Source organism: Anas acuta, chromosome 4 (assembly GCF_963932015.1).
Source record: "Anas acuta chromosome 4, bAnaAcu1.1, whole genome shotgun sequence".
Taxonomy (NCBI): Eukaryota; Metazoa; Chordata; class Aves; order Anseriformes; family Anatidae; genus Anas; species Anas acuta.
In genome coordinates, this window is record NC_088982.1 from 76,331,689 (window position 1) to 76,347,856 (window position 16,168).

The 16,168-nt window shown below is 38.3% G+C and overlaps 1 protein-coding gene across 7 annotated transcripts in view; it reads left to right on the forward strand.

The window, feature by feature from the left end:
- The window catches only part of WDFY3 (WD repeat and FYVE domain containing 3), a 181,372-nt gene that overhangs the window by 127,117 nt on the left and 38,087 nt on the right, over nt 1–16,168 (forward strand). For 4 of the 7 annotated variants that reach the window (XM_068682165.1, XM_068682166.1, XM_068682162.1 and 1 more), the window contains 10 exons: nt 965–1,059; nt 3,013–3,133; nt 3,289–3,506; nt 5,556–5,791; nt 6,979–7,113; nt 8,885–9,076; nt 10,980–11,213; nt 12,730–12,829; nt 15,031–15,191; nt 15,824–16,053. In XM_068682165.1, coding sequence (XP_068538266.1) covers nt 965–1,059; nt 3,013–3,133; nt 3,289–3,506; nt 5,556–5,791; nt 6,979–7,113; nt 8,885–9,076; nt 10,980–11,213; nt 12,730–12,829; nt 15,031–15,191; nt 15,824–16,053 — 1,722 coding nt within the window. The remainder of the gene's footprint in view (nt 1–964; nt 1,060–3,012; nt 3,134–3,288; nt 3,507–5,555; nt 5,792–6,978; nt 7,114–8,884; nt 9,077–10,979; nt 11,214–12,729; nt 12,830–15,030; nt 15,192–15,823; nt 16,054–16,168) is intronic. The other 3 variants (XM_068682160.1, XM_068682163.1, XM_068682161.1) reach the window with 2 other exon arrangements.

Consider the following 16,168-nt stretch of genomic DNA (forward strand, 5'->3'; position numbering starts at 1 on the left):
CAAAGATGTTTTTTCTAAATTATGACTACAGAAAAATATTTAAGATTGTCAGTTATAGTACTATTAATTATGACTGAAAATTACATTAATAGTTGCAACTCATACACACAGGAGTATTTGAAGTCCTTTTAAACAAGTTAAACTCATTGATAACTTAATTTTTTCATCTCCTGTTTGATTATAATGGAAATGAATAAAATATTGCCAGTCTTAGATACTCCTTGTGTATGAATGGGTCATAATTTCAGGTTCTTATGTTAAGTACAATTAAAGGTTTTTGAAAGCATCAGAGAGTAATTCAAGAATAAACAGTGTAGATGTCGTGCTTAAACTCCGATGGAATAGATTCTACAATACAAATCTGAGTGTTCTGACATAACTTCTTTTGCTTCCTGGAAATAAAAATGAAACATATTTTACAACTTGAGATAAGTTACCGTAACTAAGGACTTGTTGAGGATTTTTCCAGAACAAAGAGGAATGTATTCAGTCTCCTTTCTTTTCATGGTATATCATCATCTTGTTCTTGAAAACCGTGACTTTGTTATATCACCTGAAGCTGTAGACGTGAATGTTATACCAGATGAATGATTTTTTGGGATGTAATACTTGTTTGGCTGTAAAAGTTGAAGAACAATGTTTTGTTCTGTTCTTTAACTTGTGGTGTTCATTTTACTAGGACTTGGAGGTATCTCCACATTTGCTTTCTTGAATTTCAGAGTTGTCAAGTCCTGTAACTACAGACTTGTCTGCCAAGACTCTATTAATTACTGTACATTACTTCAGTTTTGGGCGAGTAACTTTAGACTGAGGCTGTTTTTATCAGCTTTTAGGTGTTGGAAGGTTGATGCTTTTGGATAATGCCCTTTCACTAGTGTTGTGATTTTACATTAGATGGAAATTATTGATAGATCTGAGTTCATCTGTCATATCAATGCATGATGTTATTTCTGTGTGTGTCAAGGTTTGGACAGTTCATCTCTTCCACTTTACCTACGTTTGCAGTCTGTGAGAAGTTTGTAGTCATGGAAATAAACAATGAAGAAAAGCTTGACAGCGGTAAGTCATTGCATGCCTTAGAAGCAGTAGAAGAGAAATAGTTTATGATCTCTTCTGTACTTAAATACTTAAAATGTACAACAGTATCATTAACAGTAATGCATTTTAGTTATAATATGGCTGCCAGGTTAACTGTGGAACTTGAGATTTGTGTATTGCATGCAAAGCGGTGCAAAGCCCATGCACTCTTATTTTGTTTTCCTTCACTTAATACCGAATGTTGTCCTTCTGCTTCACCCACTTGTTCTTTCCTATCAGTTGTGCATCTCTGTTTTGTTATGGGGAGGGAAAAAAAGAAAAGAGAACGGTTTGATAGGTGCATCTGGTAGGTGTGCCCCTCCACATGTGGAGAAATGGGAAAAATAATTCACGCAGTGTAAGGTGTTTTTTTCCTCCTTAAATATATACATATATATATGTATGTATGTATATATATCCGTACTTCAAGAGTATTTCTATTTATTTTTTGAGAACATTTATAACCTTTTTCTTTAAGGGAAAGAAGCTTTTACAGTTGTGGATTTGATTAGTCTCCCCTAGTCCAAATGGTTTAACTCAGCAGTGGATTTGAACCAAATAACTCCAGTGGGTGCTCTAAGATGCTAAGTTTCTGCATCTCTTGCAATGCAGGTAGGCAGGGACCAGAGAGAGGAACAGGGTTTCTGTTGCACAGTTAGCTTGATTCATGTTGTTTCCTGAAGAACAAGGTTAGGTGATCTGCACATTTATCATTCACATGTCTCTCTTCTTTCGGAACACTTTCTCTCATTGCATTCTCAGAGATGATGAAATTCCAACAACGTTTTCAGTAAAAAACAATGTCTTGGGTATAGGAGAGAGATCCAAATTCATGTTCCCTCTACAGGCTGGCCATATTATTTTTTTTTCTAAGCTAAGCAGAGCTTGTGCTGCTTTTTGTCTACCAGGAACACTAGAGAACCATGGGGAGAAAGGCACGCTGTGTCAGGAGTGCTAAGGGAAGCTTGAGGCAAAGGACAGTAGATTTATAGGTTATTAGTCTTGATCAGTTATGCTGTATCGCTGCCTTTGGAGATGCTTTGTTTTCTTGTCTGTGCCTTAGGCACTGATCTCTGGCCCAGTATGTGTCTATTTATCTGTCTTCCTTTTTTTCGTGTCTCCGCTTGAGTAGTAATTTTTTTTTTTTAACATTGTGGAAAACCTGCTTCTCCTTACATAAAGTAAGGTACTAATAGAGGGATTTAATGAATAGCAGTGAAGTTAACCTTGAGCTGTGTGTATTAGCACATTTTGGAAGAAGTGTGTTTGACTGATAAGGGGTTTCGGGTTCTGACTTGATTGAAAAGGAAATTAATTGTTCTTCCATTTCTTACATTTTGTATAAGCCAGAAAATGTTAGCTTTATTTTATTTTATTTTATTTTATTTTATTTTATTTTATTTTATTTTATTTTATTTTATTTTATTTTATTTTATTTTATTTTATTTTATTTTATTTTATTTTATTTTATTTTATTTTATTTTATTTTATTTTTTAATTTTATCCCAGATTGCATAATGTTTAGCCAACTGTTTGGAGTTTTTATGAATCCCCTGTTTTCCACACCCTTTCCTTTGTCAGTTTTTATGCATCTGCCTGCCAGGAACCAACTGGCTTAGCTAATGTGGACCGCCTCAGTTTAGATAACTGTCTGTGCTATCCTTCTGCCCATCTTTCAAATCGACCAAATGCTGTGTGACAACGATAATGGGGCACCAAACATTCCTCGGCAGTGTGCGCCAGGTCAAGCATAGCAGGCTGTCCACAATAGAACATGGCTTTTTCTTGACCTGAGTAGGAACAGATCGAGTTTACTTGTGTATGGAATTTTTGAATAGCATTTAAATGGTTGGAGTTCTAAAAAAAATTTTTGCTTAATTCTTTTTTTTTAATTCACATTAATTTTGCTTAACTTTTTTTGTACTTGATGTCTAGGAACAGAAGATGATTTTGGAGGACTTGTTTCAGCTAACCTTATTCTCCTGCGGAACAGGCTTTTAGATATACTCCTGAAACTTCTATATACATCTAAAGAGAAGACAACTGTTAATTTGCAGTAAGTACAAAAAACTTTAGATCTAGAAAGGATATTATGTTTTTAATTTCAAAGGAGAGAATTATACGGTCCACACTCTATTCACTAGTTAAATTGTGTAATTTCATAGGAACTGTTGAAGCATTTACACAGATTTTTTTTTTCCCCTTTATTAGGGCTTGTGAAGAACTGGTCAAGACCCTGGGTTTTGATTGGATTATGATGTTCATGGAAGAACATCTGCATTCCACCACGGTCACAGCTGCCATGCGAATTCTTGTGGTCTTGTTGAGTAATCAGTCCATCCTTATTAAATTTAAGGAAGGTCTCAGTGGTGGAGGCTGGCTTGATCAGACGGATTCAGTCTTGACCAATAAGATTGGTACTGTGCTAGGTACAGTATGACAATTCTCAGATGGATACATCCTTTCTGTTACTGTTGTCTCTGCTCTGATCAGATGATGTTGCCCTTCATTTTCCTTAGAATTAAGAGTTAGATTTGCTAAGCAAAAGAGAGCAACTGCCCTTCAGCTGACATTGCACAGATATTGTTACAGTTCGGTCTTAGCTTTTTGTCTGCACAAAGCCTGCATAGCTGAACTGCAATTGGTGTCATGTCACCATCAATGTATAGTTAAGTAAGTCCCATGGGCAGGCAGATACGACCTAAATGCTAAGGCAGCATAGCATCACATGTGTTGTTGCAAGGTGCTACACTCAAACTAATTAAGAAAAATGTAATTGTTACATTAGTCATAGTATCATGCAGTTTTAAATCTGTGCTGCTTTGTCTAGTGAATTCTGTGCCAATAGATATACCAGTTGGGATTTGTTCTTCCTTGGGAATTTGTGTGTGCAAAGCATCATCTCAGTCCTTCATTTCCTCTGCCTAGCTTGCTCTCGTGATTTCCTGGGCTCATGTTGGCCCCCTTGGCCCTTATTAAAGATTTTCTTTGTGGATTCTTAGAGCATTGTTATTAAATTATTAGACCTTTGTAGGAAGTCAATCTCTTTGCACTGGTTTTCCATAATATATCTCTCAGGGTATTAAGTAATATATCACGATTCTCTGCATCAATAATGAACTACAAAAGTTTCAGCAGAGTTTTTTATGAAACCATATTATGTGTGCAAAGATGTATTGTTAACATACTGTAGCAACTGTTGTTGTTTAGCTACCGATTCAGGTCTTAAATCTTACAAATGCTTCTCAGTTTGCATGCACGTCTTAAAATTTTAATCCCACTGATACTTTAGGACACTGACTTTTTTGTTTTTTTTATTTGAGATTTGTTTCAAATGTCCCATAACATAATTTTCTTCAGTCCACAGAATCTTTCTAAATTAGATGTGCAATCACAGTTGGAGAACATGTGTAGTCGTCCTTTTTGGTTTTGTATTATAACGTCAATTTAACTAATGCCAGGCTAGACTGTGATGAACAAGATAATTCTAAAACTGTATCTCATCAAATGCCAACGACTTATCTGATTACCTAATCTTCATGCTCTTTTTTTTTTTTTTATTGCCTTGCAAAACATTGGCTCTGAGACTTCTCCTGAAACCATCTGAGAGCGATTTTTGTTTAAGCTTACTGATAGAGTTAAGTGTGGCTTTGTGGCAAGAATTTAATTCGTATATATTCTTTTAAGTAGTCAGTTTCTGCTGAGAACCATCTCTGTATTAGAGCCTCACAAAAACAGCCTGACCAACCTTACCTCTGGCAACATCAGAAAAAAATATCTGGCCGTCTGCATTGACCCAGAGACTGTTATCTTCCTGCCTCTGTGCTTACTGCAAAATGAGCACTTCTGCACTTTCTATGTGATGTTCAAAGGGGAAACGAAATGACTAAGTACAAAAGGGTCACAAAAGGTGTTTTGTGTTTCTGGCAACACTTAAGATAAAAATAAGAGCATTTGGTGCTTCATACTGGTTGATCAGTAACAAAGCAGCTAAAGCAAGATCCCTGTAAAGCGTGCATGGAAATCATTCAGCAGCCCATTTACTTAAATCAGCTGTGGGATTGCTGGTTGTTAACATAAATGAACTACGCAATTCCAGAGATTAAGGTGTGATTTTCCTCTCAGCTAGTGAAATAACTTTTTTTCAGAAGCTGAGGTATCTTAAAAATCTTGAGTTTCTGGTAGCGGTCAACAAATGAATGAAGTGTGTCTGGAACAGCATTAAGCAGTCTTCATAGTGCAGGGTTATCTACATGGTGTGGTACTGGAAGGCAATTTTTTCCTGTCGTAGTAATTAAATAATTAGATACCTGAAGTGAATTGCATAGTATATATGTGATAACCAGTATGCAAGTTTTCCATTGTTACAGTGTTAGATTTATGTGGAGGTACCCTCTTGAGCTCAATACTTGATTTAAGAATGAGCTTCGCAAGCATTTTTCTATTAACATTGTTGGCTCTTTGTCTTTTTATTTCAGGGTTCAATGTTGGCAGGAGCGCTGGAGGCAGATCAACAGTCCGGGAGATTAACCGGGATGCGTGTCATTTCCCGGGCTTTCCTGTCCTGCAGTCCCTTCTCCCTAAGCATACTAATGTACCTGCACTCTACTTCCTCCTCATGGCTCTTTTCCTGCAGCAGCCAGTCACTGAACTGCCTGAAAACCTGCAGGTCAGTGCACCTGTCATCAGCAGCCAGTGTAATCAGGGGTCCCAGGTAGGGATTATCTAGTAAGATGTAAGTGTAATTCTGTCTGTCATCTAAGAAATTATGGATTAACAACCCCAGTCCCCAGCAGCTGACGCAGAAGTCAGTACAACTTGTTTTGTGCTGCTCTGTGCAGGAGTGGAAGGACAGGATATGGTGGGAGTACGTGGAAGCCAGCCTGGTATGGCATAGATGAAGCTAGTTTCTTTCTGGTCTGATCTGAAGCCAGGGTGACATGGAAGGGAGCATTTATTTATTTATTAAGAGCAGGGAATTGCTGTATTAAGGAGTGTTCACAAGGTTACAGAAAAAAACAAGGTACTTATTACAGAAAGGTTTAAGGGAGACATCTTAGTTCTCAGTGGAAAAATAAAAGTGTATTAGCATTCTGTGTAGTTTGATTTTGAACTTGTTTTAATTGCATGTAAATAAATAGTCTTCAACAGAAACCTAGGAAGCCTTACTGTAGTCTTTTATGGAGAAAAGCCACACTCCAGGTTTACAGTGTACCTGTTTAGAACAGATACTAACAGTGCTAACATCTGTTTTTTGGTGGTAAAGGGAAGGTGAAAACTATAGACCAGAAAGTATTCTTCCTGCTTATTTTCTCAAGAGGAACTAGACAGCACAGGCAACACTGTGCTGTGGGAAAGTAGAGTCATGAAGCTCATCTTCTGCTTATAGTGTTTGAAGTACAGCAATGCTAAATTGAAACCAAATGCAGCTACCTAAAATATATAGCAGTAGGGCTGTTAATGCTAGAGATTGGCAGTTTTTCCTTTTCTTACTTCTAATGGCTTTTTGTTGTTGTTGTTTAATTACTGAAAAATACAGTGTAGTGTATTTGTTTCATTCATGTTTTTCCTGTGGGACACTATGTGGGTTTTGTTAGTAGATGTGCCAAAGGCAAGTATTGATGGTGCAGCATTTGTGCTGACAGGTCGCTTCTTGTTTCAGAAGGCTTAAATACCTTGAGAAGGTGAGAGCTGCAGTTAAGTTTGTCCATGGTTGAAAGGAATTTCTTCAGTGCCTCGTGACACGTGATCTCTCCATAAAGTTGTAGGGGCTGAATTTTTTCACATCCTCTAACCTTTACTGTTTAGACACTGTCAAATGAATGCGTTATAGATGTAATAAAAAGCAGTATCAAATTGCACTGCAGAAAGTGTTTGTCTTTTCTGTTTCATCCTTTACAGTTTGACTTAGACTCCATTTGGACATTTATATTTGGAGTTCCTGCCTCGTGTGGCACCATTACCTCTTCAGTACATAGTGTTTGCACAGAAGCTGCCTTCTTGTTATTGGGAATGCTGAGGAGCATGCTGAATTCTGTAAGAATAGAATTTTTGTACATATTTGTATATATGGAATTGCTTGGGTCTGCCATGTGGTCAGAAGCCAAATTAGAAATGTGAATTTTTTGTTAGTATCATAACCAACCCATCTGGGAGTTACTCGTAATACGTGTGTAAAAAGAAAACATTGTAATGAGGTTATTCTTATCTTATTTTGTTTTTCATTATCTGTGGAAATATTACTGACCATAAAATTAGCAGTGCTTTTCACAAAAAGGCTAAGCTTTACATTTTGCTGCAAGTAAAGCAAGACAAGGGATCAGAAGGATAAAAATGCTTGGCAGAGATGACTGAATTACTTCCCTGATTAACATCACAGGGGAATGTTTTAGACTCACTGTCCCATCTGCTCAGAGCAATGCGAGATGCTGATTTTTTTGTGCTTGGGAAGTCCCCTGACTATTAATAGCCACATGCTGGAGGAAATGAACTAACTGCCAGAAAAATGTGTGTTCTTTTCATTTTTTAAATCTAGTGTCAATGTAGTCAAAGTTAGTTTCTCAGTAGGAAAATTTTGTATTATGTGGGAACTAGAGCATTGATTTGCTGAAAAAGATCTCATGAAACATTTCCCAAGTAGTACCTGTTCAGACGTTACCTGCTTGGTCATCACGTTTGTGAAACCCTCTGGGAAGCATTGACTACTTGCTGCTCATGTATTGGCATATCCAGGTGTGACCAGTACACACATGTAGAAAGCACATCTAATGATGTGCTGGGGGTACACGTTGCTGTTGACACTTGTTCTGTCTCCTGCTGGCAACCTGTTCTGTCCTTTTTGGCCCTCCACTTTGCAGATGCTCTTGACCTGCTCAGAGACATGCTGTCTCTTGCCCTGCTGTGTTGCTCTGTACCAGTTGATATATGTTTAGATGTGCTGTTGGGTTTTTGTTTAATACGATTCAGATCATGCTTAGCAACGTATTTTGAGTCATCACCCGAGAACACGTGTTCTTAGCCACATAGATGTGTTCAGTCTCCTCCTTGTGACATGCTTGAATACATGCTTAGGTAGAGGTTACTGTCAAGTGTTGGGCTGCCATGTGTTCCTGCCATGTGTTTATCACGTTTAGTCATGTTTGATTACATTTCTTTATGTGGTAGCAACCTGTTCTGGCCTGTTTCATTACATTTTTCTAGTCACATTTGTCATTCACTTCTGCTTCTTATGATTTCACAACACGGTGACATGTCTGACAGGCTTGGACATGTGTTCTTGAAAAGTGGTTTGCATGGTTTCTGCAAGCTCATGTGTTAAAAACTGTTATATGTATGCTTGGTCACATGTGGTCAGGTGTTTATCATACAGTGATGTGCCCAGACAAGTGTTTTGTCACAGTTAGCAACTCATTTGTCACATGTTGGTTAGATGCACAGGCATATAGTCTGTTCATGTTTGATCAGACATCACTTCAGGTGTCTGAACAGCATGTCTTCAGTCATGTCTTCTAGGCAGCTGTTTGGCCATGTGTTGTGACACATTCTCCGATATGTTTGACATGTTCTGGTTTTGGACACTGACATGTGACTGAGCAGGCAACCAGACACATTTCTGCTCTCTTTGAACAAGCACTTGACCATGTTTGATCACATTTCGTCCCATCTCTGATGATGTGTTTGACTGCATGTTTGACAATGTATTTGGCATACTTGATCCTACCAGTCGTCCTCCCATGTCTCTCTTCTGAAATGCGTATTCTTCAATTAACGCCATCTATGTTAACGTGCTGTTTGTTTTTCAACCCAGCCTTGGCAGTCTGAGGAAGAAGGCTCTTGGCTTCGAGAATATCCTGTCACATTGATGCAGTTCTTTCGCTATTTGTATCACAATGTGCCGGACCTCGTTTCCTTATGGATGAGCCCAGAGTTCCTGTGTGCATTGGCAGCAACTGTGTTTCCTTTCAACATAAGACCTTACTCTGAGATGGTAGGAAATGCAGTGAGTTGTTTTTTTTTTCCTTTCTTTTCCCTTGGATGCTATTTTTGAAGATACACCAATTAATAGTCATGTGAAGATAAAGCTCTAGTTGCCATGCAGAAAAGGGTGGTCTTAAAGGCTGGGCTGGAAATTTTGTACTTGGGTTTTGAAACTGAGAGGGGTGCATGCTCAACTGTTGTTGCACAATGATACCTGAAACTTCATTTTAGGGGGAATGTACACCATTTCTTTTTTTCTAGTAGGCCATTTTTTTTTCATATACAGGAATCAAATTAGCTCAGATTTACAGAAGGAAAATGACAGAGTCAGCTTGTCTTTCTCCTCTTTATTTTGGAAGATGCGATAAAATTGAAAAATGCTGTCTCCTCCTACTTCTGTTGGGGGCTTATCCAATAAAAATATTCCTATCTGACCTGTAACTGCTGAGTTCAAGCTAGAAGGGTGTGAGTTCATCTTTGATTGCATTGCCGCTTTCAGCAGAACTATTACAGGTTATTAATTTACATATACTTTAAGTGTTATTGAAAAGCGCTGCTATTTCTAGACCATGAAAAGGGAAAGAAATAAACTGTTATTGTTAGCTGCCATCTAAAAGTAATCCATGCACTAAGAGCATGGAAGGACAGATAGCTGACTGGTTAGCAAATGTTATAACTAGGGAAAATAATGATAAAATACTGTAGAAAATATTTATTGGTGAAATACTGTCTTTTCTATTATGAATAGAAACAGATGATCAGTTTTTGCAGATATGTCGAAGAGTCTTATAAGATTATTGATTTTTGCACTTGAAGTAAATGATAGGAGTTCTTGGAGGAAAAAAAAAAAAAGAAGAAGAAAAGTGCCATTTTCAAGCTTGTAATGCTGACTTGGCATTGACCTGTGTAAAGAATTTAGAACAGTCTTGCATATCTCCAAGTACTTTTTTAGTCCTTTCAGTACTAAGTGCACAGGTGAAACTTTGTCTGTCTGACAATTTGAACTCTACCATTTGAAGGCTTTCCTGACTCCAAATCTTTTTGCTTCTCCAGCATTTGTCTATCCAAATGAGGTAGACTATTCAATTCCATATGAAATAAATGCTAAGTATAGCAACAAAACATGTTAACCTAAGTTCAGCATTGAGAGAAAATTTTTGATTGATCTTCCAGCCTTTCTCAGATGTGCCATTAAATCCAGAAAGTCTACATCTTTGGGTTTTTCTTCATTTCTTGGGAATTTTCTCATTCTGAAGCAGACAAAAATTCAGAACATTTGGTTACTTCGTATGGAAGCTGGTGATGCAATAAGTCTTTTTCAGGGAAATCATTGTCTCCTCTTGTGTTTGGAGGAAGGCATTACATAAAAATACTTTCTCCTTTTAATTTCTTTTGGACACAATCATCTTCAGTACTGGGAAAGTAGCTTTTACTCATTATTGCACTCTGATGAAGGTACTGCATTAAAAAAAGGGTGAGTTTGCTTTTGCTACTCTATCACACAAACTTGATAGCCTTTTTCAGTCAGCTTCTATCATGGCTTTTTGTTCACTGCTTTAGCTGCTAACTTTTTCAGAACTTCTGTCTTTTTGCTATGAGAATCTGTATTCTTGCGTAGAAATTAGAAATTGCTCCAGAAGTTCTTGTTGGTAAACATCTCCCATGTGATAAGTGATCTCTGGTTCAGGTAACTTGTGTGAGCCTTTACTGATTTCTTTTTTCCTCGTCAATTAGAAACTAGAATTTGGATGTTTTGCATGTTGTATATTGGGCACCCGATACTGAACATAATCTTGCTGAAAAAGGCTTATTAGGAAACCAAATATGAAGTGAATAGCCATAGAAAGACATGTAAAGGACAGAAGAGCAAAAGCACTGCTGCTAATCTGTTGAGCTCTGGAGTTTTGACATGTTGTTTTTCACAGGTCTCTGATCTTGATGATGAAGTTGGGTCCCCAGCTGAAGAGTTCAAAGCCTTTGCAGCTGATTCTGGCATGAACAGGAGCCAGTCAGAATACTGCAATGTTGGCACCAAGACGTACCTAACTAACCATCCTGCCAAGAAGTTTGTGTTTGATTTCATGCGGGTACTGATCATTGATAACTTATGTCTCACACCAGCCAGCAAACAGACTCCACTGGTAGATCTTTTGCTAGAGGTAAAACTGATTTTTATGATTTGAACTTAGTGTAACCCTTTTTTCTCCTCAATATTTCTATTTATCTTCACCTTACCATTCAGTGGAATCTTAAAAACAGTCATGAAGTAAGAGTTAGAAAATTGGAACGCTCTTGGCTCATAAATAAGTTTGCTTGCTGTTGTCAATACTTTGGAAAACCTAAGAAAGCAAACACCAGAGGTTTTTGTTTGTTTTTCTCAGCCTTCCTTTCAGAATGCTTTCTGGACTTTTTTTTCTTCTTCCTGGCATTTGCATGCATTGGTGACAACCTGAAATGATTGAGCAGACAATCTGTGTGACATTTGTTGTTTTTTTTTTTTTTTTTCTTTCTACGCTGTGTTCTTCCCTCCACATGAGTCCTACTATCAGTTATGTTTGTGGACTCTGTAGCTTTCATTTGTGTAGTCAAATGGCTCTGTTAGTTGCCACGCATGTAACTGAGTAGGCTGTGTCAAGGTTTGGTTTATATTTTGTGCTCTTTTTGGAGCTATTGTTTTGTCATCTTAGTCACTAACTCCATTTGTCTGGAAATGCAGGAATTGGGTTGCAACAGTCGATGTTCAACAGTGCAGCATGAGAAGTTGCAGCTTTCCTCAAGTTTTATTCTTGCAGAGTATGATTCATTTGTTATACTTCCATTAGCCTGGGACAGCTGTATTAGTTTTGCTCAAAATATAAAATCCCTACCAATCCCTAAAGAAATATTAATGTCTCAGTTTTATTTGTGTTAGAGAAGAACAAGTGCTAGAACATCTGGTGTCATATGCTATAAAAATTCACGGAGTTGCTACATAATCTTTCTGTTAAACTCTGTTAAATTTGGTGACGCGTGTGGAAAGCAGCATTCTCGTAATGCTTAGGCTGGCAATGAGGAGTTCAATTGCTTCTTAACTGCACTACTGTATCCACACCTTCTTCAGACTGTCTTTTGAAATGTTCAGTTCAGGAGTCCATGTTCTCCTATGACTTAGCTCTTTGTTATGCTGCTGTGTCTCCCTGCTTTCTTCAATAGCTGCAGGAATTTTAGAGAATCCTTATACATAATCTTAAAAGTTCCTGAGTTAGCTAGGTGTCTCTTTGCTGTCATGAAGCTAAGTAAATAAATAAATAAATAAACTTTCAAGAGATGCATTTATACATGGACATTGGGAAGCATGTTTGAGACCATGGTCATTCTGTTTCAGTTGCTTTGCTGCTATTTTAATCTGTTACAGTTTTTCAATGTTAGTTACTGGTCTAGATGGGCAGAAAATAAATATACTGGGTATAAATTGGAGTAACGCTCACTGTAAGACTGCATACAGCTCATGTATACCTGATGTCCATCCCTAAGTTTTTAGATAGTGCCAAGACTTACTGGAGATAAATTACTGTGGAAAAAATAAATGATAGTTCATGAGACTTAAGAAGAACAAAAATTCACCTATAACACCTCCTCTTCCTTTTTGCTCCCTCAGACATACTCATTATTTTTTCACTGTGTCTCTTGAATCAGGCTTCCCCTGAAAGATCAACACGAACACAGCAGAAGGAGTTTCAGACGTATGTTCTGGATAGCGTGATGGACCACCTACTTGCAGCTGATGTTTTATTGGGTAATATAGCAATGCTTAATTATCAGTCTGTCTGACATGAGGGAAAGTTTTTTGATATATATATTAATTTTATTTTTTCTTTATTAATTACCTAATTTGTTAGAAATTTAATGCCTTCATATTTTTTTCTGCCCTTTTTCTTTCCTTTGATGTGTAAATGGCACTGCTACAATTACATGTTCGCTCTGAGTCTCAATTGTACCAAAGCTATAAAACAAGAGTGTCTAAAAGAAATTGCATTAGGTGAATCTTTTGGATATGGAAACCTGACAAATTTCAGTCCGTGGGTGTCAGAAAGAAATGCAACTGAGTCTTGTTATCTCAGAATTATCTCTCTTGTCCTTCTTGCCTTGGCAGATGATCTGGAGCTTTTGTCAATTTCTTATGGCTGGGACGTAGGTTTTTAAAAGTCACCTCAGTTTTCTTTTCTTCCTTTTGTAGAACCAGCCCAGAAAAATTGTCTGGGATTAGTACTTCATTGAACCACCTACCAAAGAAATGCTCAGGAAGAGTTTGAAAAGCTTTTAAGCTAGATGTCAGTAGGATGGGCTGACCTAGCAGAGCAGGGGTATAGATGATTGTGAGGTGGCCTGTTGGAGTATCTCTGCTCAGGTGCCTGCTTTGATTTCATGGTGGCCTACTGGACTTGCCAGGAGCTATCAGTCTGCTCTGTATTCATCCTAGAAGTCCTTGTTAGTACTTTATGTACACTAGGAGCACAATTTTGGTTTTGGGTGTTTCTTCTTCCAAGTTTTGTCTGGCTTCTTCCATGTATGATGCGATCAGCCACTTTGTGTGCAAGTAGTGCCAGAAATTAATAAATCTAAGTGAACCTCAGGCAAAATCAGTACCTGCTGCTTTTCTGTGAGAAATAATCTGGAGCAGACTTCTCTGGCATCCTTCTGTGAAAGCAGTAATCCAAGCAGTGAGTCTCAAGTTGTGAATTGAATGTACTCGCACACAAAGTACAGTCGACCTTGAACAGAGTCTCAGGCGATGTCAGACATGAATCCAGAAAAGAAACATTTGAGAATGTTGATGGTTAATATACCTCTCCAAATGGTAAACAAGAGCCAGTAGCAAAATCCACAGAAGATTTTTGTATTTCACCCTGGTTTGCACAAAATATTACTAGTTCCAGTAAGCAGGTTGGGTTTTAATTCTATGTCAAATATTTTCCTTTTAGATAGGTGCAAAAAGTTAGGTAAGTGTATAGCTGCGCAATGTATTTTCTAGGGTGTTTGGTGTGTTACCTGTCCCTCTCGTTTTGGTCTTTTCACTGTCAATTTCCAGTGATTACTTACCATCAAAGATCAGCATAGGTAAGTGACAACCACAAATACAGGCTGTGCGGAGAATGGATTGAAAGCAGCCTTGAGGAGAAGGAGCTGGAAATGTTGGTTGACAAGAAGCTCAACATAACCCGGCAATGTGAGCTTGCAGCCCAGAAAGTCACCCATGCCCTGGGCTGCGCCAAAAGCAGCTTGGTCAGCAGGATGAGGGAGGTGATTCTTTCCCTCTGTCCTTCTCTTGTGAGACCCCCATCTGGAGTGGTACTATGGTCAGCTTTGGGGACCCAGCACAATAAGGATATGGATGTATTAAAACAAGTTCAGAGGAGGCCACAGAGATTATCAAGGGCCTAGAGCACCTTTCCTAGTAAAGACAGGCTGAGGGAACTGGGGTTGTTCACCCTGGAGAGGAGAAGGCTCGAGGGAGACCTTATAGGATCCTCCCAGTGTCTAAAGGGGACTACAGAAAACCTTTTGTAGTCTCCTTTCATCAGGGAGTGTAGTGATAGGACAAGGTGTAACAGCTTTAAACTAAAAGAAGGTAGATTTAGATTGGATATAAGGAAGAAAATCTTTACTCTGTAGGTGGTGAGGCACTAAAAAAGGCTGTCCAGAGAAGTTGTGGGTGCCCCATCCCTCTGAGTGTTGAAGGCTGGGGTGGATGAGGCTTTGAGCACCCTGGTCTGGTGTAAGATGTCCCTTCCCATTGCAGTGGGATTTGGAACTAGATCATTTTAAAGGTCCCTTCCAGCCCAAACCATTCTATGATTCTATGACAAGGCTTTAGCTTTTTGACTAGGCTTTAGCTTGACTATCTGACTCTTCTCTTTTACAGAAGTAGAAAATATAGACTAATGCCAATATACTTATTTCTTTTTACTGAAGAAGCTTTATTTTGCTGTTACGTAGGTGAAGATGCATCTCTGCCTATAACAAGTGGAGGAAGCTACCACGTGCTGGTGAACAATGTGTTTTATTTTACACAGCGTGTGGTAGATAAGCTTTGGCAGGGCATGTTCAACAAAGAATCCAAACTTCTTGTGGAATTCATAATCCAACTCATTGCACAGGTAACAGTGTTCTCCTATTAGCCTACTTGAAAAACATTTTCACTATTTATGATAAAATCCATGGAGTGATGTCACTTAGCAGCCTGTGTGCTACTTGGATTCCGCCTTTTGCTAATTGTGCAGTCTGGGTAGCTAACACTCCAAGATTGCAATTGTTCACGTGCTGGTGGCCTGTCTTTGGTTAGCTCATAAGTATGCCTTTTTTTTTCTTCTCTTTCACTTTTTAATGAGCTTTCCTAGCATATCTTGTCAGTGTGGAATGCTTTATTATGGGGCAGTTGAGTTAAAACTGCTTTTAGATGAAATTATTTTTCTAAAAGCCTGGAAAGCTTCCTAAATTCACCTCAGGAGATTTTTGGAAAGCTTCCTTGTGGTCTTTTATTGGAGACTGTTGAAGACCTCTGCTGCTCGAAATGAGAGGGAATGAAAATAGGCTGATTATTATGGATGTTCAAATTTTAAGTGCATCAGCATCTATTAGTGTCAATTTGGCCCTTGAAATCCCTGGAATTGACACTACCTATTTGGAAAAAACAGCATGGATCAATTTGTGCAAAGATTATCTGCCTGTAAATTTTTTCAGCTGACATCTGATGATGCGTGGTTTTTTTTGTTTGTTTCATTTCTATTAGTCAAAAAGAAGATCTCAGGGACTATCACTGGATGCTATTTATCACTGCCTGAACAGGACCATCTTGTATCAGTTCTCAAGAGCCCACAAAACTGTTCCTCAGCAAGTGGCTCTCCTTGATTCTCTGAGGGTCCTTACTGTGAACAGAAACTTAATTTTGGGACCTGGAAATCATGATCAAGAGTTCATCAGCTGTCTAGCTCACTGCTTGATTAACCTGCATGTGGGAAGGTAAGTCTCTCAGACAGAAGTTTGTTCCAGAACCAGGATAGTGACATAAAAATCACCTGTTCCCTCTCAGCTCTTACACCTTGTGAGTAAGTCAGCAAATTCCTGACAACTGTTT